At 41.9% G+C, this 25,251-nt stretch overlaps 1 protein-coding gene across 2 annotated transcripts; it reads left to right on the top strand.

Moving 5' to 3' along the window:
• Window positions 1–4,638: 4,638 nt before the first annotated feature.
• CPB2 (carboxypeptidase B2) lies at window positions 4,639–24,558 on the top strand. Of its 2 annotated transcripts, XM_030272382.4 has the most exons (11): window positions 4,640–4,750; window positions 8,045–8,120; window positions 10,027–10,151; window positions 10,243–10,351; window positions 10,880–10,981; window positions 11,528–11,632; window positions 20,963–21,079; window positions 21,525–21,615; window positions 22,795–22,997; window positions 24,056–24,140; window positions 24,264–24,558. In XM_030272382.4, exons 1-11 carry the CDS (start codon window positions 4,674–4,676, stop codon window positions 24,446–24,448), a joined length of 1,275 nt encoding a protein of 424 aa, XP_030128242.4. In that variant the 5' UTR covers window positions 4,640–4,673; the 3' UTR covers window positions 24,449–24,558. The 2 variants fall into 2 exon arrangements, with proteins under 2 accessions (XP_030128249.4, XP_030128242.4); XM_030272389.4 differs by lacking the exon at window positions 11,528–11,632 and having other exon boundaries at window positions 4,639–4,750.
• Window positions 24,559–25,251: the final 693 nt, after the last annotated feature.

The raw sequence follows: 25,251 nt of genomic DNA, 5'->3' as shown, positions 1-25,251 counted from the left end.
TAGTTTACAACAGACCTTCAGGAAGCAGAGCTCATGAAGAAAGTGTTTAAACAGTACAGACACCTTCCCATTTACCCCAGACTGTGCTTCACTATAGCAGATTTCTCTTTGCTAACCCAGGAGAACTGACAAGCAAAGAGAGTAAAATAAAATATTTAATAAACAAAACAGGTTGGCACAACAGAGTCCTCAAAAATGCCAAGGAAACATGTATTTTCAGCCTCTGCTCATACCTATGAGCCATGATTGAAGCATACTGCTGAGGTGTGTTTCCTCCCAGGTTAATCCATAATTTTCTAGCACAGGCATCATCTGAGTTTTATATTTGAGGATGATGTGAGGGAGAAATGCCAGAACAACAGAAATTTAGACATAGTCCAGATTTTCCCCTCCTGGTGGTTTCATGGGCTGCAAAATTGTTTCCTGAATGAAATAACAGAGGTTGGTGACATTGGCCATGTATGCAAATGATCACAGTGTCCTACAAAGATTAATTGGTTCATGAATAAAGATGAGGAGCTGAGGTGTGCTGGGAGAAATCATTTATCAATTATATGCCTTGGAAAACTGAAAGATGATGCAGCCTTAACGGCTGAATGGGTTTGAAAGGGGGACTTGTAAATTGAGTTCTAATTCTGTTCTGCCACATTCATAATAAAGAGCTGTTAGACTAATTGCATCCTTGTGTGGCTCATGACCAACAGCACTCAGCTGCATCACACAGGGAGCAACAGAGATCAGAGTTTAGTTAGATTTTAGTCATCTGCCTCAGGTGGGAAGGATGCTCACTGGTTACCTTTGTCCTCATCAGTAGTGATAAGGCACAAAAAATGGCAAAAGCCTAGCAGCAATTTTCATGATATTATTTTCCATTTGAATCTGAATTTAAAGAACCAGTAAGGACAGCACAGACTCACTTGGCTTTTATGTTCTGCTTCAGTCACATGGATGCATCAGCACGATTACCCATCCCTGGAGGGACTCCCTGATTAACTGGAAACAAGAGAATTCTGGAGGATCAAAACCATAACAGACTATGCTAATCCCAAACAAGGAAAAAGATCAGAGGGATGTGGTTGCTGATAACAGCTGACCTCTGCTTCTCCTGCCCCTTGTGAGTGCTTGTTAACAGGTTTACTGTTACAACAGACAGTGCCAGCCTAGCATGGGCTTTAGCACACACTGAAATACAGACTCAGATCTGAGAATCTTGATGAGACTTTTTATTTAAAATCTTGCTGCTGGATACTGTGCAAGCCCCAGGATCAAAGAGGACAGTCATACTTAGGTCACAGTTGAGTAAAGGAAATCTCGTGACATTTGGGTTGCTGAAAACCAGGGTGAGAACCACTTATGAGAGTCACTGGAGATTACTCAGTGGCTACATCTGGCTGCAGCAGTTAAAGAAGTTTCTTCTTTGACTTGTTTCATCTGACAGCTTTCCAGGGTCTGGCTCTCTTTCACCAAAAAGAGAAGCCTGCAGGAGCCCAGCATGATGACCAGGCACAGCCCAGCATCCCAGCATGCGCTGAGGGGTCTTGAGCAATGATAGATACCCTGACTTAGCAGGGACACGAGTGCTGGTCTCTGCTGCCACCATTTTGGGCACTGACATCTTAAACCACCACACAACGATTTGCCAGAGCCTGGTCTGGCTGAGGTACAGCATCCAGTGTCTGCCCAGGGGACACTGGTGTTTCTACATTTGAATGTGCAGAGGGAGAAGAGAGACAGGATTCAGCCAAAAGAATGAAGACATCTCCTTAGAACTGCCTTTAAATTGTGATTATATTTTAAAAATCAATATAATGATGGCATCAAGAGGCTATATATATACATATATATATATATATATATACATATATATATATATATATATATAACCAGTCCTAATTCCCAGATGCATATTTTTCAACAGAGAAATCAAGAGAATAATTTGTTACTTATCTGCTCTGAAAACCAAGACCTGCTCATCCCTCTTTAAATGAAAGCCTGTGCATCTCCCAAAGCGACCCTAAAAGTTAACACCAACCAACACAACTGAAATTGTCCCCCATTAGTACAAGGCCTCTGGCCATATTTGCTATGGCAACACTTGCAAATGTCAGGTCAGGAGAGCCCATGGACTACCCAGTGAAAAGGAATAATTAATCCAAGTGCAACAAAATCTTTGAACTCTGACAGAATTTTTGACCAAGCAGCTCTTCACCAGGGGATGCTGAGTCGGCAGAAGCAAAAGGGGTTGCTGGAAATGATCAGTTTTGATGAATTTCCCAATTAGAGTAAAATAGATTCGTTCAAGAAAGGAGGAAGGAGGATTTCAAATCTCCTCAAATTCAGCTAAAACCTCACCTTGCAACAGTTTCTAAATTGAGTCTTTTTTCCTCCAGGTTTTGAAAACAGTCTGTAGAAATGCAAGTTAATTTTCAATAAAATAATTTAAATGCCTTATAAAAAAAATCAAGCAACAATTAAAATTTGCAAATTTAAATGTTTTTATTAACTCAATTGTTTTTACTGTTGCACTTCACAGTGTTTTTTAAGACTGCATTTTTCTTTCCTGATAATCTGGGAAATACTTCTCAGATTCTAAGAAGTCCTCGAAGGTTATTAAAAGATTTACTGCTGCAGGTAGAGTTTCCTCAAACACCCTTTTTTTTCTGGTTTTTTTTTTTTTTTTGAATGAAATATTTCCTTTGCATTCCAGAAACCAAAAAGCAAGTAGGAAACCAGTAGCTTTCAAACACTGTGTGAACAGTCACTTTGCAATAAACTGAAGAATCTCCTGGAAAAGCAACCAACAGTAAAAAAAGTCTTACAACTATCATTTGTCTAAAACTCTCTTCCCGGGCAGACAGTAGAAAATGTTCCCGTTTCCCACTTAATTAACACCCTAAGACATGTAGAGATATGATCTTTTCCTTTCCTTCAATAAGAGCAACCCAACTCCATCAGCTTTTCACTCTCTTCCATTAAATCTAGCTCAGCAGATTAAAATTTTCTTCATATCTGTGCATGAAACAATTCCACATGAAATAGTGTCTGAATGAGCATGTTTTGTATCCCATATTTTATTTTTATTTGACAGCTTCCTTTTGCCTGTGTGAGGAAAGAGCATCTGAACCACTGGTTTAAAAATCAACCCTTCTGACAGAGTGCTGCCCACTGTCCTTGCTGGGAATGGCCCCTGTACTTTATCAGAACTTCCTGTTTGTTTGAAAAATATCTAAAAAGATAAAATAGGAACTAAAAGTATAGGTAAGACATCAGTGATTTCACTTCCCATGAGCCTTTCTTTGCCTTTCCTTTTGGTGTCTGGTTTGTGCTCAACTCCAGTTTGGGGATTTTCAGTATTGGTGTATTTTCACAGAGACATTAACCCCAGTATACCCACTGGAGAGCATGATTCACCTCTGTTGACTTCAGTCACCTAAAACTCAGGTGTCTGGTTTCTTAGGACAGGACTGCCCTTCTGAAACAATTAAAAAAAACAAAACAAAACAAAACCAAAAATCAAAACAAAAATAAAAATAACAACAAAAAACAAAACAAACAAAAAAAACAACCAACCAACCAAACAAAAAACCCAGGACTGTGTTTGACTTCCAAAGGCCTGGCTGCCTGCTTAGGTGGAGAATTGTCTCTGATCTGGACCACTCCAGAGCTGTTCTAGAGGATGTTCATGGATGCATTTCCTAACCTCAGCTCCAGGGCTTCTCCCCAGGCATTTTTCACCCGGGGTATAGCTATAACCCTAAGCTACACCTAGTGCATCAAATAATTTAGTTCCCCCATTCACATCCAGGTCTTGGCTCCCTGGTGTCCCTGTTATATACATTTTGATTCACTCCTCAGTCATATTCTGGAATGAACTCCCTCTAAAGAGGACTTGAACCAGGATAATCAGCTGTGTCTTAGTCAAGTTTGGATTTGCTGTTCAAGCATGGAACAGAAATGAAGATTATCTATTCTGGACATGCCAAATTCACACAGCTTTTCAGCATGTCCTGTACAGATAACTGTGGATAGAGAAATGAGAAGCCAATCTTGAGGGCATGCAAAAATTAGTAATAATGAGATGAAGAGTCACTTGTACTTTTTCTTGAAAAGTAATCCTTATGGCATCCATAAGGAAAACACATGGATGACAAAGCACCAAAAAAACATATGTCTCACTTGCTCCTTGTTTTCTCTGCTAGCAAATGCTAGGAAAAGAAGGTTTCCTGTTCAGAGTTTTTCTGTTTGGACTTAACCTCATTCCCACTGCTTTGAACCAGATTCATGCTTGGCTGTGATGCCTTATAAGAGAGCTGGATGCACAGCATGCTGCTGGACCGCCACAAATACTAGAGTATTACAAAAGCTTTGTGCTTGCTGTCCAATCTTACGTCTGTGGTTTGTAGCTGCAATAAAATAAAAGGCTGAGATGACAAAGTGATTTGTCAATATGAAAATGTTCAAAATGTATTTTATCCTCTCGTACATGGACGACATCAATGTGAGCAGCACCTCCCCAGGGAGCTCTGTCATATTGACTTAGCCACCAGGAGCTTGGGGTTGAAGTGAGAAGCAATATTAAATTTTAACTACTCTTTAAATAACATTTTTAAAATCAATAATGTGGGTCCTGAACCCTTGGCTTTCCTATTGCATTTGGTTTTGTTGTGAATGACATGAAGATGAAGTTTTACTTGCTCTTTTTCACCTTTTTTATCTTGGTTCCAGAGAAGTATGTCTTCACTATTCCAAGGTAAAGATCTACTGATGCTACTGGGCATTCTGGAGTGTAGTGGGTGGGAAATCATTGATGCAAAATAATTCTGAGTTGTATGAGAAAACATTTGTCAAAGGCTGACATATATTTATTGCTCTTGTAATTGGATATGTAGTTCAATTTAACATAAAGATGGTGGGGGAAATGAAATTATTTTAAGTCTTCTTTGCATCCATAAATCCTATGTTTTTAATCATATTAAGACTACTCTTTTCAGTCTAAGTGCAAATCAATTCTGTTCATTCAGTACTTTTGAATGCCAATAAAGGGCATTTTGAAACTTAATGGGAAAAATAATTTGCTTCATTTGCCTTAAAACAAGATCTTAAATGAATTACTTCTTGAGGTAGAAAGAGAAACCATTTCAGAAAGTGCTACCAATCTGTTTTCTTTCCAAAGCAGCTTTTATGATGTTTTTTCCAGGTATAAATCCTTTTTGAATAACCATTTGGTATTTGTACAATGTTTCAGAAGCAGCTTTATTGTTACCTATTGATAAACTTCAGAAATGCCCTGAAACCAAATGCTTTCTTAAAACATGAGAACATATGTCAGAGATGAAGACAGGCAAAGTGCTTTTATTTTCTGCCTGTACCACTGGTTTAAAAATCTGAAATGTTTTAATAAGTAGAACTAAAAGGTCAAGTTCCTCATGTGGTGATTTTAAGCAAAGCTGAACAATTTGGGATTAAATACAACCTACTCCCAGAATTAAAATATCTACACAAATAAAATGTGAATTATTTCTCGTATCCCTTCTGTGATTTTGCACCACTCTGCAGACTTGTGGGAGATGACCACCATTGAGTTCATGCCTTAAAAAGAGGATTTTTCCTCTCCCTTTGTGATGCAATCATATTTTGTTGTGGATTGCTACAGAGGTGGGAGGGTTAAAGTAGGGGGAAACAAATGTGGTTTTAGGTGAATTCAGTGGAACAATACTGTTCTGTGCTACTTGAAGATTTATTTATTTCATGTTTAAATAGAACACTGAATATCTGACTCTTAAAGAAGAATATGGTGATCCCCACTGGAAAGCAGGAGCCTAATTGCCCCAGCCCGTTATGAAAATGGCTAAAATAATGAGATTCATCTGATCAGATGAATTTTTACACAGCTTTGTGTAGGAATAAGTCCCCTTCATCTTTCTGTACAGCTAGTAGGCAAAAATAAGTGTATTTAGAAGGCAATTAATTTCAGGTTAGCACACACATCTAAATTAGCTCAGATTAACCCAACCCCTAGGGTGCCTGTTTCTTTATTAAGATAGTGCCTAGCTCAGATGAAGCGATCAAACCCACCTAAGATTAACAGAAATGAAACTTATAGGGTAAGATCTGAGTAAGGTAGTGTGGCGATGGCAGCTGGACTTCTACCAAGAGATAAAACAGAAAGGAAAAAGATATGGGAAACAGGGACAGAGCTCAGTGGGTCTCTGGCAGAACACTGGAAAAAGGAATGAGAAGGCTCTTTTCAAGGATAAACTGAAAGCAATCAGGGAAGAGGGCAGGAGACCACAAAGAAAAGAGGTGTATTTGAGACAACCAGGTCCACCTGTCTAGGGGCAGCAGGCAGGGCAAAGAAACTGGGGGTTGAGGCCTGATTCTGAGCTTGGTAATAAGAGTTTATAATTAAAGTTTTTGTCTGGGTGTTTTCTACAAAGAATGGGAAAGAAGACAGATGAAAGAGGGTACAACGCCAAATAAAAGCAGAGCAGCTGAGAAGGGAAACAACTACAGTTTTGTCTGTTAATACTTGCCACACTGAAGTGCAGGGGCAGAATTTTGATCAGCTTATTCAGAGTATTCAGGTCTTATCACGAGAGCTAGGGAGGAATTGTAACACCTGTTCAATACTTCCCACACTTGGACAAAATATTTGTGCAACAAACGGTGGGGTACAAATACACATCAGCTTCCCCATTATGGTGCTCTCAGGCTGTGGGAATCATTCAATGAAATCAGATGGAGCAGGCCTTTTCTTGGCTCCTGTGTGAAAAGACTCCCTCAGCTATGAGAAGACATCCATTTTTGAAGTAGCCTCAAACACACACTTCAGAGTGAACTAAAGAAATAGGCAAACCGCCCACCTTGCCTGTTCCTGATTGGTTTTTGATGTTCTGTCAAATGATGGTGGAGGCAAAAATAGGGTTGGCATGTTGTTGGTTCTGCATGAGAAACAACAGTGATTGCTTGGAGCCTGGCTAAAAGTAAAGATGAATCACCTGGTTGCCAGATGCTGTCAGGTTTCTGCTTGAAATCAGTCACAGCAACAAGCTGTGACAATCATGTTATGCTGCTTGAAAACCCTAGTTTTGAGAGCCCTGCTTGTTTTCTCTTCAGGACAGCCTTTGCAGACAGGGCTGGCAGGGACTTTGATCATGCCTGGTTTATACAGTGCCACCAGTTCCACGTGATTAGATGGCCGAGAGCCACCTCCACCAGGAAATGGAAAGAGGGTTCTGATATTCCCTGAGTCTCCTTCTTCTACACACACAAATTATTTTAAATACCTATACAATGCAATTTTTAACCACGTGAGTTGCAGGACACTGATGATCAGGAATCAATGCAGAGTGCTGGTTTTTTTCTTTCCAGAAAGTGAATTTCACTTCTGTCACCAACAGTGGCATCAGGCATGGAGTAGCTGGGAAGCACCATGTCATGTACAGCATGTCCAAACCATGGTTTTCAAACAGAAGGGGAATAGAAGTTACTGGGCAAAGAGGGGGAAGACAGTGATCAGACCATCTGAAACAATACCAGCAGAGGAACATAAATGAGGACACCAGAAAAGCTTGACTGAAGTAGTAATGCACATCTAGAAAACATAATGTCTGTTTTTTGCCAAACCTGTGAGGGCTTTTGGCAGACTGGGAGGGCTGATGTCTCTGCTGAATGGTGACCAAGAAGCTCAGGGGACAATAGGAGAGCCATCTTCCTGTTCTCATCTGGTTTTCAACTGCTGCTGCTGCGCTGTGGATTAGCTGGAGCTGGGGGCTGTAGTGCTGGTACCAGCTTCCAGGAGCAATCTCAGTGTTCAGCAGTAAATATTGGTTACCAAAGCCCTGCACCATCTCTTTCGTGGATTTTACTGATTAGTAGATGCAGAGGCTGGAACCAGATTCAGCATCTTCACTATTGGAGTGTCTTTGAGTTCATGGCACCCAAGCCAGGGAAGATGAGAGAGGCCAAGCCTGCTTCTTCCCTTTTGCATGAACTGGAGCTGTTCCAAGTACCTATGCTTTACCTAAATACCCTTGTTTTACAGGGATGAAGTTTTGTGGGCTCTCCCACAAACCGATGAACAAGTTGAAGCTCTTCAGGATTTACTGAACACCACTGAGGTAAACAGATTATTCTGGCTCTCTGTACTCTAGGCCAAATTTTCCTCCCAAGTGCCCTAATACTGCTTCTCCCTCATAAGAAAGATCTAGCCCACTTCCATTCATTTGTTTTAATACATCAGCTCAGGAAATGCTTGATTTTAATTTCTCACTACCTTATGATTTACATGTGTTTACATAATGTTTCAGTAATGAATTATATCAAACCTTATATTTCTGCAATTGATTTTGTGTATTATGGCACTGCTAAACTGGGAAAACACCAACACACAGTAAGTAGAAATATGTTTGCTAGAGAACCTCAGCACTTTTGACCAGTGTGATCATGACCTATATATGGCTTGCACGCCTTTGAAGATCAGGACTGGATTTTTGTGGTATTTTTTTAAAGGTAGCATCTAGAAGATAAAACTATCTTAAATAATATTTTTGTATTATTATTACTTCTATCTTTCATCAGATAGAGGAGTATTTAATTAAATAGAGACATCTCTTTTCCTGCCCAATCATGCCCTCCCAGTGTGAAGTCAACACTGCAACAAAGGTGTAACCAGTCCTTCAATCAACATAATTTACAGGATTATTGAGGATGTGTTTCATATGACTGAGAGCTTTCAAAGGTGTCTATGCCCAGTCTTTCTCTGTCTTTCTTGGCTCCTATTCATTTTATACCCACCCTAAAATCCTTCTGCTGTCCCTACTAGCATCTTCTAATCATTCCATTAAGTTCTCAGAAACATTTTGATAACCTTCCTTGCTGTTTTCCACCCTCAGAAGTCAAGTCACATATACATCTCATTTTCTGTACCAATATAAATCTCCACTCCTCCATCCTTTTTTTACTACTGTGATTCTTCACTTTCTTGTACACAGAAGCACCAAGAAGTCAGGAAGAAGAATTGCAGAACATTCAATGCAAAGAGGGCTTGTGGTATTTTCTTCCAAGTCCTTTATGGGAATATGCAAATGAAACATTTTTCATGGGTTATAAACCAGACAATTTGTTTCTGTTACTATAAACTGGTGAATTTAAAAGAAAAAATAACAGAACAGGAAAGGGAAAGGGAAAGGGAAAGGGGAAGGGTAGACACAAACAGTACCTCCCAACCAATTTTAATGGTTACCATTTATTGTTCAAACAATAGTCCTTGTGCAACTGAACCATAAAGGAAAAAAATAAGCCCTATTGTCTGGTGACATCATGCTGTATGATGCCCTAAAAATGCACCCAAGAATTATGCTGACTTTTTTCACACTCTAAATTTATGCCCAATTTACTGCTAACTGTAATCCCCAGGTCTTTTTGTATTATTGGTTCTGAAGTTCCAGTCTTTTATTGAATATGCTGGCTTCTGATTTTATTATTGTAAAATATTTAATTTTACCAAGAACAATCTCATTTTCTTACTTTTCTCCAATTTCTAATCTCTGTATTACTTCTTCAACTTGACTTATATTCAAACCCCTTCTGGCACTTATTTCTTCGCTGATCAAAGTCATCAAAGATTACAATAACTACAAAGCCTGGTCTGATCTTCATTAATTCTCCAAATACCCTCAGGGAAAATAACTCTCAGCACACTTGGAAACATGTAACATAATAACCAGCGAAATATATCTATTATACTAGAAATACTATCTCAGAAAAGGTTATGTTCTTGTCTTTGTTCTTGATTTATGAATTTCTGTGCAGAAGTCATTATAAACTTTTCCTAAATACACACATTTCACTTCCAGAAGTAGCAGAATGCTGCACATCACAAGGAACATTAAACAGCTTGTTATGAGCGGCTTCTTAAATTGAAAACATATGCTTTGATTATTTTCAAAATGCTTATTAAATGTTAGTAAGAATACTTTTTCTTTCCTCAGTAAAAAAAATAAAATGTTTTTGAAAACTTTGTAGGTCATTCTCTGGCAACCGGTTGTGGTTGAAAACATCCAGAAGGGCAGAGAAGTCCATTTCTATGTCAGGGCATCCAACATAAATAGCATAAAAGCTCAGTTAAGGCAACTGACCATCCAACAAAAGTATGTATTTTTTATTTGTTGTCATGAATGATTCTGTAAAATTGTTTGTCATTTATTTAACAGGCGATTGTGCTCTTCCTTTGTTATTCAGAGTCTTGCTGGGAGATGTTCAAGGAATTATTGAAAAACAGACTGCCAATGACACAGTCAATGCTCGTGGATCTTCCTCATACTATGAAAACTACCATTCAATGAAAGAAGTAAGCTGTTTTTGTTGTGAGCATGGGTAGGTGCAAAGGGTGAAATTTATCTCACGGTTGAGAATGGATATAAAGAGAAAGAAATCATCAGCAGTTAGTAATTACCACGATATTGCACAACAATTATGAGTTCTATTTAGTGTAACGCTTTCATAGAGATAGAAAGAAGCACCAGACAAAATCTCTCATACATGTATTGCCTCAAACTGTGGTTCAAAGGCAGTAAATACAGAAGCAAAATGAAGTCACAAAACAAGCATGTAAATATTTAAAACATGAAATCAATAACAATTGAAACAAATAGAACTAAACAGGAATTTCAGGGCTACATCTGGACTGTGTTGTGACTGCATCTTACTGCTGGTTTTAATAAAAATTAGAGACAGGCATGTGGTAGGTGGGTTAAATTAATAGTTTTTCTTTCTCATCAGATAAAAATTTTTGGGAAGTAGAATGAATTTAAATCTAGACTACTTTCAGGGGGGAAGAAAAACAGTAAAAATCCACTTACTAACTTCACCCTTGCAGATATATCATTGGATGGAAGCAGTAGTGCAAGTCCACTCTGATCTCCTCCAGAAAATATATATTGGATCATCCTATGAAAAGCGGCCGCTTTATGTTCTGAAGGTACATCTGTGACTTACTACAAAAACTTTCCAAGTACTACTGTAAGCAAATGATGGGGTTTGGCCAGAACATTTCCTTAAATCTATTACCTACATTCTTATTTTTTGTGATTTTTAGAAGTCCCAAATTGTTCTAGTAAGATGTGTTACTGTTGCAAATGCATTTGACCAGATTAGGTTACTCTCTGGGTCACAAGGAAGTTACCACATCTTATGCCATCATGCAAAGGCATGAAATACTGGCACAGTGGATGCCCTCCTCTGTTGATGATGAAGCCAATCTAGTTGGTTGCCCTGCACAGCTGATGGCAGACTCACCTGACCTCAGCTCTTGCTGTCCTCTTGGTGCCTGTGTCAGGACTTTGCAAGCAGCCTGAATGGCTCTGACTGTATGCAAATCTAGCCAATGGCTGCATCCTGGCCCTGGATCAGTCTGAGCTCTCCTTACAAGACAGATGCTTCTTCCATCTTGGTTACCTTTTCAGTTCCACTTTTATGTGGTACCCTTTACAGTGGTGACATTTGAACACAATCCCTCTCTTGTCAGATTTCTAAAAGCAAGGAAAAATCAAAAAATGCCATATGGATTGACTGTGGTATCCACGCTAGAGAATGGATTTCTCCTGCTTTTTGCCTGTGGTTCACAGGTCATGTGAGTACATAATCACATCTGATTACTGTTTTCAAAGCAAAGCAAAAGATCTTGATGCCATTTACCTTTGTCCAATTGTAGGATCCATAAAGTCTTAATCAATTTACTCCCACAAGACCAACACATGATATTTATGTCTAAACTGCAAGCATAGCAGTGTGCGTGTGTGTGTGTGTGTATGCATGTCAGTAGATAAGAGTATGTGTGGAAAAAAGGCATTAGGAGCAAATGCAAAGGAGCTCAAATGTATTATTAAGTATGAAAGAAACCTCAAAGTATGTGCAGCAAGTTCAACAGAGGCATTTATTGTTATGAACAGTCAGGGATGGAGAGGGCATGCCAGAAAAAGTACCAGTGTTTGGTAATCTGCTAGGGCCATGTCTGTACTGCTGCGTGGATTGCAGGAGTGGTCTTGGCTCTGAGTCACGCAGCACATGGTGACTTGTGTCCATGTTACTGCAACTAGCACTGCCTGGAGCAGGTCAGAAGATACACAGGGTGAGCTCAAGCTGTCCTACAACCCTTGGCTCTTCTCTACGTGCCTTCCTAGAGCAACAGGTACCCCACACTTACCTGCTCCAGACATGGCACAGCTCCATACCAGCAATCCACTGGCTGTGATGCATTACCCTCTGTGCTACTGCTCCTCCTGATTCCATGTTCTTTATTTCTGCTCCTGGTCTTTTTTTTCTGGATTTGCAGGGAATAGCCACATAAGCCAACTTCTTCTGAAGGTATTGTCCTTGCTAGTGACACCCTCATGTCAGACCTCCAGAACATGACCAACAACACCCAGCTGTAGTAGCAGTTCATGGAAACTGGAAGATCACTGATGGGTTGAGCCTGTAGATTAATCACTGATGGGACAGGCTTAGATCAACCAGCCTTGATGTGCGGCCACAGACAAATAGGCACATCTATCTTTAGTATCTTTATTATCGACACTGCTCAGGAGAGGGAACAAAGGTGCACCAAAAGAAACAATATCCACCCTTTACAACTGGATTATAAAATAGATTGCCTGGGTCTTGTTTGAACTTAAAGCATCTCTTCTCAACTCCTTATGCTGAGCTGCTGACCCAGTCCCTGGTATGGACCAGGAAAAGGCTTCTGAGGCCTTTCTGGCCCAGACAACGTTGCCCATTTTGCTCAGTTAGTGTTCTGAGATATTTATTTATTATTACTTTTTCAAAAAAGAAAAGTTCACAGTAAAAATAACCTAGATGACACTGGACTTCACAGTCACCAGTACTATAGTCAGAGAAACAACATAGACAAGTCCTTGAAATGTGAATTATGTTTTGGCCATGATGGAGCTAAATAATGTGGTTGATTATGATAATAATAAAAAAAATATATTTATTTTTGCTATCAGTCACAACTATAAAATCTCAATGCCTGAAACATTTGAAAGGATATTGCAGGACTTAGTGATAGATACAGCTGAGTGGACCTTGTGACCCACTGATAATCCCAGTTTGCAAGGTTCCACTGAATAGAAATGCATTTGCCCTTTTCATGCCGTTCCAAATAATTACCAGCTGTGCTGTCATTTTGCCAGTGACATGTCCCTGCAGCATTTTTCAGAAGTAACAAGCTGAACATTTAGGTTCTCCATTCCTTTGATCTAATTTGTGTGGTTTAAATTCAAATTTTGTTCCTGTATCTCTTCATGAAGCAATGTTTTAAAATCTGACATTAATACATATCTGCACACAAGCACTAAAATCATCAGCTCTCCCTAGCAAATCCTAGGCATTCTTTATAATGGGTCCACTTTTTATAATTTAATTTTGTCGTTAAGATTGTACAAAGATTGACATTTCTCATTTAGTCAGAGGAAGCCCATTGCCTGAGGGTAACTAGGAAGGATTTAAAATGAAAAAAGGTGATCTAAGTAAGGCATAAAGATAAAACAAGGATGATGAAGGACTTAGTCTACTCTAATAGTAACAAACCCACTCATCTAGATTAAAATTTATTTCTTTGTCATGGGCCAACAACCAGGTTCAGTATCACTAATGCCTTCAAAAGAAGCTGTGAGGCAAAATTAGCAATGTAGATCATACTGGTTCTTGTCATATAGTTGCATTAAACTCACAATGCAACCAGAATAAATAATGTTATGTACAGCAGCCATTTGAAATATTACTTGTTATTTTGGAGCTTGCTGTATTTTGGGCAGGAGGGAAGTGTCCTAGGGTGACTGTTATGGTGTTTGTATCTCCAATCGTGTGTTCTGTTTACATTTGATATTATGTTCTGTGCTTTCAGAACTGACTCTGAAAGTGAAGGTTTGTTTTGCTGTGTTATCATCTGGTTCACCTCCCCCCATGTCTGCTGGAAAGCTAGAAAAGGCTAGGGCTGGCTGGCTGGCTTTTGCTTTGCTTGCTTGCTTGCTTGGCTTGCTTGCTTTGCCTGCTTTCTTGCTTTCTTGCTTTGCTTCCTAGTTAGGTTAAGCAGTCCAATTCTTTCCCTGGACTGTTTTTTTTTTCTTCCCTTTCCTCTTTCTGAATATCATTCAACCTGCTCTGGACTGGGATCTGGGAAACACCAAGGAACACCAGGAGCCTGCATTTAGTAATCTGCAGCAGCCATCCCCAGCGTCCAGACCCGGGCGACCACTCCCAGGAAAGACCTTCTGGATTTGTTCAGCTCTTCAGAGGGGTGAAAGAGTCTTGTTGTCATCTTGTGTTAATTGTTTTGGTGTTGGGGAGTGCTTTGTTGTTGAATAAACAGGTTCTTTTCCATTTCTCTCTCAGAGGGATTTTTTTCCCTGAACCAGGTGGGTGGAGAGGGGCCGTGGGGGTTTCCTGGGGGCTCCTTTCAGGGGGTTTTCCCCAAATTTGCCCTAAACTAGAACAAATATTTTGGCGCCCAACTCGGGGCTCGAGAGAGTGGAAAAAAACCCTGTTGTAATCATATTTTTGTTCCAATTATTTGGAACAAATTATTGGAACAAATATATTCACCAATTATTATCTGGGTATGGAGCAGTTACTGGTTATGTTGTTTGAATTAATATTGTCTCTTGGGGTGAAGGCCTGCATGTGTCTCTGGTCCCTAGGGGTTTTTCAGATCTTAATCCCCCTGTGGTCCCTAGGTTTATTTTTTTATCCAGGAATAGCTCCGGTATTGTCCCTAATACGTAGGTTTTGCAGTAGAAGGGCACTGACCAGAATATCCATTGTGCTGTGCTTGGGTGTAATAGCTTCCAGAGGGTTTATAAAGGTGCTGAGGTCTGTTCCTGGAATGTATGGTTCATGGTTATGGTTGTACAGCCAGTTTGTTAGAGGGGAAGTAGGGGATGAGGCTTTTCAGCCTTTGCTTTCCTTCTTCTCCTCTGAATTTGTTACCTCACTATTAGAGAATGTTCAGTTTCCCCTGACTGTTAAGGAGACCATCTTCCTGGTGTTTAATCTAGTAAGCTTTCTCTATACAGTCTGCAGTCTCTCTAGAATGAGGGCTGAGATTTCTAGAGGGGCTGATGAGACCTCTGACCCAGGAGTAGACCCAGGTGTGAGAAATCCTGAGTGGTGTGGGAAATGGGAGGAGATGGGCCAAATTTTAAAGGAATTTTCTGACCCTATAGCCTGGGACTTTCCTAGTGAACAAATTCAGAATCCGGCTGAGGTGGCGAAGTACTTGAAAGAGAAGTGCTATGATAACTCTAAGGAGAAAAAGATCATTGCAGTGAGCTGGGCCCTGGCATATGCTTATCGCACCCTGCTAGATACTGTAGGGCAGCAGACAGAGGAAGGGGGGCAGGGAGATAAATCAGCAGCTATCCCAGTCACTCAGGCTGCAGCCAACACCCCCGGCTCAAAGCCAGCAGCTAAACCAGACTCAGCAGCCAAGCCTCAACCTATGGCTGTTGCTACTAGCACAAGAAGTGGGAAGCGCACAGAAAAGACCAATCGACCAGTGGATGATGACGATGATGATGATAATGCAGGAGAGGGACCCTCAATGCCTGCTGACATAAAATCAGAAGTCAAAGCAACTGGTACAAGATCAGAGGCCAATACTGAGTCCTTTTCCCTAAAGGACCTTCGTGGCCTGAGGAAGGATTATACCCGACGACCTGATGAGTCTGTAATTAGTTGGTTGGTCCGTCTTTGGGATGCTGCAGGCGAGGCTACAATTCTGGATGGTACTGAGGCAAGATATTTGGGATCCCTGTCACATGATCCTGTTATTGATCAAGGAATGATGAGGGGGGCTAACCCTCACAGCCTCTGGGCACGAGTTCTGGAAAGTGTAGCACAAAGATACCTGTGTGCAGATGATCTTTATATGCAGCAAACCCAGTGGAAGACTATAGAACAAGGGATCCACGTCTGAGAGAAATGGCAGTGGCAGAGATTATCTTCTCAGATGAAATAACAACTAGGAATCCAGACTTGGTACCATGTACATCTGTGATGTGGCGAAAACTTGTACGGCTTGGGCCACATGACTACGCTTCTGCCTTAGCAATAATGAAGCAAGATGAGAGGGATGAGACCGTGCTCGAAATGGCAAGGAAACTCCGAGCATATGCAGATGCTGTACATGGCCCAACCCATGCCAGAATTGCAGCAGTGGAAACGCGTCTGCAGAAATTAGAAGATAAGATAGAGGAGAATCATAAGAGACTCAGGGAGGAGATAAAGGAGGACCTTCTCCAAATCTCAGCAGTACAGATCAGAGGTTCTGGTATCCAACGTAGACGTTCCTCAGATGGTGAGAGAAGGTACACCCCACGAACTGAGCTGTGGTTCTTCCTGCGCGATTGCGGAGAAAACATGAGGAAATGGGACGGAAAACCTACTGGTGCTCTGGCACAACGGGTGCGTGAATTGAAGGAAGGTAAGACTCAGAGAGGAAGTGCCACCAAAAGGAGAGCAGCTCCAGTTGCCCGTAGCCAAACTGCCAGGCATGATGATGATGATGACATGTCTGATCCCCTTGAAGGAACCTCTAGGACATACGCCCAAGGCAAGAAGGATAACCAGGCTTAGAGGGGCCCTGCCTCTAGCCAGGTAGAGGCGAGGGAAAACCGTGTTTTCTGGACTGTGTGGATTCGCTGGCCTGGCACATCGGACCCACAAAGATATAAGGCTTTGGTCGATACTGGTGCACAATGCACGTTAATTCCATCGAGACACGTAGGGGCAGAATCTGTCTCTATTGCTGGTGTGACAGGTGGATCTCAGGACTTTACTGTGGTGGAAGCTGATGTAAGTCTGACAGGAAATGAGTGGAAGAAACACCCTATTGTGACTGGCCCAGAGGCCCCATGTATTTTGGGCATAGATTACCTTCGAAGGGGATATTTTAAAGACCCAAAGGGACTCAGGTGGGCATTTGGGATAGCAGCTGTAGCGACAGAGGGCATCCAGCAACTGAACACCTTGCCTGGACTGTCTGAGAATCCAACTACAGTAGGACTTTTGAAGGGAGAAGAACAAAAGGTACCAGTTGCCACTTCAACAGTGCATCGTCGACAGTACAGAACAACTCGAGATGCTGTGGTTCCCATCCATAAGATGATCCGAGAGCTGGAGAGCCAAGGGGTGGTCAGCAAAACCCACTCACCCTTCAACAGCCCCATTTGGCCTGTGCGTAAATCTGAAGGAGAATGGAGATTGACTGTGGACTACCGTGCATTGAATGAAGTGACTCCACCACTGAGCGCTGCTGTGCCAGATATGCTGGAACTCCAGTACGAGCTGGAGTCCAAGGCAGCGAAATGGTACGCCACTATTGATATTGCCAATGCATTTTTCTCCATTCCTCTGGCAGCAGAATGCAGGCCTCAGTTTGCCTTTACCTGGAGGGGAGTGCAGTATACCTGGAACCGACTGCCCCAGGGGTGGAAGCACAGTCCTACCATCTGCCATGGGCTGATCCAGACTGCACTAGAAAAGGGTGAGGCTCCAGAACATCTACAATATATTGATGATATCATTGTGTGGGGGAACACAGCAGCAGAAGTGTTTGAGAAAGGAGAGAAAATCATCCGAATCCTCCTGGAAGCTGGTTTCGCCATCAAGAAGAGTAAAGTGAAGGGACCTGCTCGAGAGATCCAGTTCTTGGGAGTGAAGTGGCAAGATGGACGGCGTCAGATTCCTACAGATGTCATCAACAAGATCACAGCCATGTCTCCACCAACCAACAAGAAAGAGACACAAGCTTTCTTAGGCGCCATTGGTTTTTGGAGAATGCACATTCCTGAGTACAGTCAGATCGTGAGTCCCCTCTACCTGGTCACCCGCAAGAAGAATGATTTCTATTGGGGCCCTGAGCAGCAGCAAGCTTTCACCCAGATAAAGCAGGAAATTGCTCATGCAGTAGCTCTTGGCCCAGTCAGGACAGGACCAGATGTGAAGAACGTGCTCTACTCTGCAGCCGGGAACCATGGTCTGTCCTGGAGCCTTTGGCAGAAGGTGCCTGATGAGACTCGGGGCCGACCACTGGGATTTTGGAGTCGGAGCTACAGAGGGTCTGAAGCCAACTACACCCCAACAGAGAAGGAAATCTTGGCCGCCTACGAGGGAGTCCAGGCCGCCTCAGAGGTGATTGGCACAGAAGCACAACTCCTCCTGGCACCCCGACTACCGGTGCTGGGGTGGATGTTCAGAGGAAAGGTTCCCTCCACCCACCATGCCACCAGTGCTACATGGAGCAAGTGGATTGCTCTCATCACGCAGCGTGCCCATATTGGTAAGCTGAATCGCCCTGGGATTTTGGAAGTAATTACAAATTGGCCCGAGGGTGAAAGTTTTGGTGTCGCAGATGAAGAAGAAGAACCAGTGACACGGGCTGAAGAAGCTCCACCATATAACCAACTGCCAGCAGAGGAAACACGCTATGCTCTCTTCACTGATGGTTCCTGTCGCATCGTAGGGATGAATCGGAAGTGGAAAGCAGCTGTATGGAGTCCCACACGACGGGTTGCAGAGGCCACTGAAGGAGAAGGTGGATCAAGCCAGTTTGCTGAACTCAAAGCCGTTCAACTGGCCCTAGACATTGCAGAAAGGGAGAAGTGGCCAAAGCTTTACCTCTACACTGATTCATGGATGGTAGCCAATGCTCTGTGGGGGTGGCTAGAGAGGTGGAAAGAAGCTAACTGGCAGCGTAGAGGAAAACCAATTTGGGCTGCTGAAGAGTGGAAAGATATCGCTACCCGGGTAGAGAAGCTACCTGTGAAGGTTCGCCATGTAGATGCCCATGTCCCCAGAAGTAGAGCTAATGAAGAGCAGCAAAACAATCAGCACGTAGATCAGGCTGCAAAGATAGGGGTGTCAAAGATAGACCTCGATTGGGAACACAAGGGGGAGTTGTTCCTAGCACGATGGGCCCATGATGCCTCAGGCCATCAGGGTAGAGATGCCACTTATAAGGGGGCACGAGACCGAGGGGTGGATCTAACCATGGACAGTATTTCTCAGGTTATCCATGACTGTGAGACATGCGCTACCATCAAACAGGCCAAGCGGGTGAAGCCCCTGTGGTATGGTGGGCGGTGGTCCAAGTACAAGTATGGGGAGGCCTGGCAGATTGACTACATCACACTGCCCCAGACACGCCAAGGCAAGCGCTACGTGCTCACAATGGTAGAAGCCACCACTGGATGGTTGGAAACCTACCCTGTGTCTCATGCTACAGCCCGTAACACCATCCTGGGCCTTGAAAAGCAGGTCCTTTGGAGGCATGGTACCCCTGAGAGGATTGAGTCAGACAATGGGACTCATTTCAAGAACAGCCTTATCAACACCTGGGCTAGGGAACATGGCATTGAGTGGGTGTACCACATCCCCTACCATGCACCAGCTGCAGGCAAAGTGGAGAGGTACAATGGACTGTTAAAAACCACCTTAAAAGCATTGGGTGGGGGATCTTTCAAAAATTGGGAGCAACATTTAGCAAAGGCCACCTGGTTAGTTAACAGCCGAGGTTCCACCAATCGAGCAGGTCCTGCCCAGTCTGAGCCCCTGAATATAGTAGACGGAGATAAAGTCCCAGTGGCACATGTCAGAGGTTTGTTAGGGAAATCAGTGTGGATCAATCCTGCCTCGAGTACAGACAAACCCATTCGTGGGATTGTCTTTGCTCAGGGACCAGGTTGTACATGGTGGATAATGCAGAGAGATGGAACAACACGATGTGTACCTCAGGGAGATCTGATTGTGGGGTGAAACTATTGTGCAAATATCACTGTTTGCTGAATGTTACTGCCAATGTCTGTGCATGAAACACACAGACATGAGAAAGAAGGAAATGAGTGAGTGAAAGATACAAGTTTTAACTTGATGGAGTTTTTACATGATGTTGAAGATATGGAGATAAGGGGTGGAATGTCCTAGGGTGACTGTTATGGTGTTTGTATCTCCAATCGTGTGTTCTGTTTACATTTGATATTATGTTCTGTGCTTTCAGAACTGACTCTGAAAGTGAAGGTTTGTTTTGCTGTGTTATCATCTGGTTCACCTCCCCCCATGTCTGCTGGAAAGCTAGAAAAGGCTAGGGCTGGCTGGCTGGCTTTTGCTTTGCTTGCTTGCTTGCTTGGCTTGCTTGCTTTGCCTGCTTTCTTGCTTTCTTGCTTTGCTTCCTAGTTAGGTTAAGCAGTCCAATTCTTTCCCTGGACTGTTTTTTTTTTCTTCCCTTTCCTCTTTCTGAATATCATTCAACCTGCTCTGGACTGGGATCTGGGAAACACCAAGGAACACCAGGAGCCTGCATTTAGTAATCTGCAGCAGCCATCCCCAGCGTCCAGACCCGGGCGACCACTCCCAGGAAAGACCTTCTGGATTTGTTCAGCTCTTCAGAGGGGTGAAAGAGTCTTGTTGTCATCTTGTGTTAATTGTTTTGGTGTTGGGGAGTGCTTTGTTGTTGAATAAACAGGTTCTTTTCCATTTCTCTCTCAGAGGGATTTTTTTCCCTGAACCAGGTGGGTGGAGAGGGGCCGTGGGGGTTTCCTGGGGGCTCCTTTCAGGGGGTTTTCCCCAAATTTGCCCTAAACTAGAACAGGAAGGTTTCTATTACTTACACAGGCAGCAAAAGCTCAAACCTTTCTATTAATAGGCTTCATTTCTGTCTCACGACCACCCACTAACACTAAAGGACTGCAGTGTCTCTGACTGACTGTATCAATTTTAACCTGTGGTGCTTCTGAGCAGAGAGCTTCTTTGCTGTTTAACCATTTCCATGACATGATGAACTTTATCAGAATCAGGTAGACTGCTGTGATAATTGCACAATTATTTTACACATACCACCTTTGCAGGAAGGTAAGAAAAATAACAATCACAAATGCTTTTAATATGTTTCCCCTGTGCTTTAAAGGCAATCCATGTGCGTGAGAGAGATCGGACCATGACAAGACTTCTGGAGCACTTTGATTTCTACATCATGCCTGTGATAAACGTGGATGGCTATGAATACACATGGAGCCACCCCTCTGTATGTAGACCTTTTTTGAAAGGTTGTTCAAGGTACTGATTTGCTGTTTATGGGAATTATCATTGTGCATGGTTAGGGCATAGTTATCATCCTGGAACTTCACATCCCAAACTTATTCTGTACTTGGAATTTCTCCATCCTTCCTCACAGAAACTTGGATTTGTACTCCTAAACTCACATACCTAGCCAAACAGTATGTCTCCTGCCCTCCTTCCACAATCCAAATTCCATGGAAATCAGAATGCGATCACTTCTGATCCTACCCAACACTTCCTTTTATCACCCAGCCTTGCTGGCAAGCAGACTGTTTTAGAATCTTCCGCGGTCTTCACTAGCACAGGACTGTAGAGGCGCACATGAGAAGTCACACTTAACTAACCAGGGAGGTGGTGCATTGAGTTTCAGCATTTTTCCCTGAACGTGGCTTGTGTGTCTCTTTCCATAGAATCGGCTGTGGAGAAAAAGCCGCTCCTCGCACGGTAACAGCAAGTGCATTGGTACTGACATGAACAGGAATTTTGATGCACACTGGTGTGGTAGGACATAATTTTCTTCCTATTGAACCCCTGCTTTTGGCCATTAAAATTTTTGATTTTGAAAAAATTTTCATCTACTGTTCCGTGAAGTTAGTACAGAGACAAATGCAGCTGAGTATCTATTATGAACCGGTGAAAACTTTCCCAGCTTTAGATAATTCCTTCTGGGACTCAGAATTTTTCATCCCCAGATGACACACCATGGAACAGCCTCTTCCCAGCACAACAGAGCCCCTTGCATCACACCATGACACACCTGGGGTGGCTGTAGGTGAGAAGAAAGAAAGAGGGAAGAGGTGGCCCTTGCCATGTCACCCAAGGCCTGTTGCACTATCCAGCTGAGTAGATGCTCCACTGTGGTATACCAACTGATCAGCTCAGTGATCCTTCCATAATGCCTAGCTGACCAAGATTTTTTGGTCCTTAGTGATTCTTACGAAGACTATATTTAATTTCTGCAGGCGCTTTAGTACTTGACAAGTTTTTTCCATAGTCTGCAGAATAGCTGCCTTAAAATGTTACCCTATCGATCAGATCTGACTTCACTCACTGCTGACACTAAATTCCTAAATGTATTTCAGTCATTCTAGACCATTGCCAAACCATCCACAGCTGTTGTATCAAGAAAAACATGCATTTTCCCCCCGTAAAGATCCTGAATGCTTCCAGAAAGTTATTTGGTCTTATTCTGAAGACAGAAGTGGTGAATCCTATTTGTCATCTTGATCATTTGTTCCAGTGTCAATTTTTCTTAAAAATTTTCATTTGTTCCTCAGCTTCCCATTGGGAGTTTGCTTTCCCACAAAATTAAATAATAATGTAGAATGCCTTCTTCCTGTAGTTCTTCTAGATTTTAAGATGTGATCTCTCAAACATGTGATGATTTTAAATGAAGAATATTCATCCTCTCATCTAAGACTTTTTATCCAGTCTTTGAATACTTTTTTCCTACATCTTCTCCTTGACAGTTTGTAAGAGCACAATAGGTGAGAAATCCTGGTAGGCTTGCAGAGATTTCTACATGGATGCAAGTTCTTTCCATGGCATGGTGGAATCCATGATTTCTTGTGTATTATCACCATACTCTGCTCTCTCATTTCATACTCTTGCATTTTTCATGAACAGAAATGCAGAAGTGAAGAAATAAAGGAGTAAAACTGCATTTTTTTTTTTTTAAAGGTCCAGGAGCATCTCACTCTGAATGCCAGGAGATATACTGCGGACCCTACCCGGAATCTGAGCCTGAAGTAAAAGCAGTGGCTCGCTTTGTCAGAGACCACAAGGACACCATTAAAGCCTACATAACCATGCACTCCTACTCCCAGTTGGTGTTGTTTCCATATTCTTACACTATGAACAAAAGCAAGGACCATGAAGAGCTGGTAAGTCTTCCCACCTCCAGAAGTTTCACACTTATCTCAGAACTATTCACCATCTTGGTTAATCTTGTAATGAGGGAATCACTATGCTGTGAAGATCAAGAATTAGGAAATTACATTTTTCTTGATGTCCTTAACAACTTTAAAAAGTCTGGGCTGGTCTAGTAGTGTGTAAGTCAGCAAGCTGCTTCTGAAGACTACAGAAAAATGAAAATATTTATTCCAGATTGATTATACATCAACAACACTTAACATGTTGAAGTTGCTGCTAGAAGAGCAGAGTCCTGTTGTTCTGGACATCTTTAAAAGATACATATGTGCAAATTCTTCATTATGTTTTATGGTTTATATAAACTGTGAAATTAATTGGGTATGTTACACTAAAACACCTTTTACATACCTAAGCAATGAGGTATTCTGGTGGATACTTAGTACTTTTATTAAGGCTTTTGCTAGGTATACTTATTTAAAATTGTCTTAGTGGTAGGATGGAAAATATATCTTGCATATGTAAAATTTTACTTTCTTGAACCACCAAATGACACAGCACAAACCCTCACCAAAAACAATGGAGTTCAAAACAGAACAGTTACTCTTTCCCTGTAAAGCAGAGAGAGGTGCACTGATTATTTATGGGCATTTCAATCTTCTTCATGGCTTAAGAGTAGGGTTGTCTCAATTAAAATATTTTACTGCCATATTTGTCAATATTACTTAAATAAAGAGTGACTTAAGTACTGTGGAAGAAAATAAAAAAAAATATGAGATGAATGAGAACAAATGGTTTGACAAGAATTTATTGCCAGAAGTGGGGATAAGGTCCCATCCATACTTTTTATCTGTCTACAGCAGAAATGCAATCTGTAGCATGGGCATATGCTGAAAACTTTTATCACATTCAGTGGGTTTTCTAGGACATTTTATATGATTATGTGATTATTTTTATGTGAAATCCTGAGCACACTGTAAGTAAATTCTAACTGTGCACATTTAATCTATTGTCACAAGGCCTTAAAGGTAATGTTTTTTAACTTTAAAGGTTATGTTTTGTATAATTTCAGGAAAGTCTGGCACAGAAAGCAGCTAAAGCTATAAAGAGGACAACTTGGAAAACTTACAGATCTGGTGCTGGTGCACAAACAATCTGTAAGTATGACTTTACTGCAATGAAAGGCAAGACAGTATATCCTTGCTAGCATCAGAAGAAAGCTTTTGAACAGAAAAAGTTCTGGTTTCAGGCAATTTTTCTATTTTCCCTTCTTCACATAGATTTAGCTCCTGGAGGATCGGACGACTGGGCTTATGATCTTGGCATTAAATATTCTTTTACCTTTGAGCTTCGTGACACAGGAACTTACGGATTTTTGCTTCCTCCTCGAGAAATCAAGCCAACTTGCTTAGAAGCACTTTCTGCTGTCAAAGAGATAGCTCAACACATTCTGCAAAATTTGTGATGTTGAATATAATTTATTCCAGCATGACTGCACCTAGTTACTTATGAAAATGTAATAAATGAAGCTTGCTCCTTTATTAAACTTCTTTCTACATAGGCAAAACTCTAGAATGACTGCACCCCCTGTATTTTAAAATACATCAGTTTTTTTCAGCCATACTTATATACCTATATCTACAATGGTAACTCACTGCACCACAAGTGTAATAGAGAGAGTGCAGTGCAAGGGGAAAAAAGTACATTATGTCCCACTAGGTAGTGGGAGCTTCAGGTGAAAGGGTCTCTGACTGACACAGGGCACACTGGGCAGACTCCATTTATAGAAGAGATTCCCCCATTTAGGTCATTTGTGTTATTGTAGGATTTCATTACAAGAGAACAGCCCTACTTACCACATCCCCTGTGAAGGAGGAAGGGTGGTCACAGCAATTGAGGAGCACAAGTGGCCAAACCACCAAGCGGCAGCGCCCAGAGGCTGCTCTACTGCAACTAGCCAAGCCCATTCACCCGGCAGCCGAGGGCTTGTTGCAGCACAGCTCTGGCCTGAAGGCTCTGTAAGGTGACAGGACAAGGGCCAATGGTTTTAAAACAAAACTGGGCAGGTTTAGACTAAGAAAGAAGGTTTTTTTACAGTAAGGGTGCTGTGGCACTAGCACAGGTTGCGCAGAGAGGTGGTGGATGCCCCATCCCTGCAAACATTTATGGACAGGTTGGATGGGGCTCTGAGCAACCTGCTCTGCTTGAAGCTCATGGAAACACAGATTCATTGAGATTGGGAAAGACCTCTGAGATCACTGAGTCCAA

The sequence above is a fragment of the Taeniopygia guttata genome, chromosome 1, assembly GCF_048771995.1.
Source record: "Taeniopygia guttata chromosome 1, bTaeGut7.mat, whole genome shotgun sequence".
Taxonomy (NCBI): domain Eukaryota; kingdom Metazoa; phylum Chordata; class Aves; order Passeriformes; family Estrildidae; genus Taeniopygia; species Taeniopygia guttata.
The sequence above is the reverse complement of the archived record's forward strand: the minus strand, read 5'-3'. Positions and strand labels throughout refer to the sequence as shown.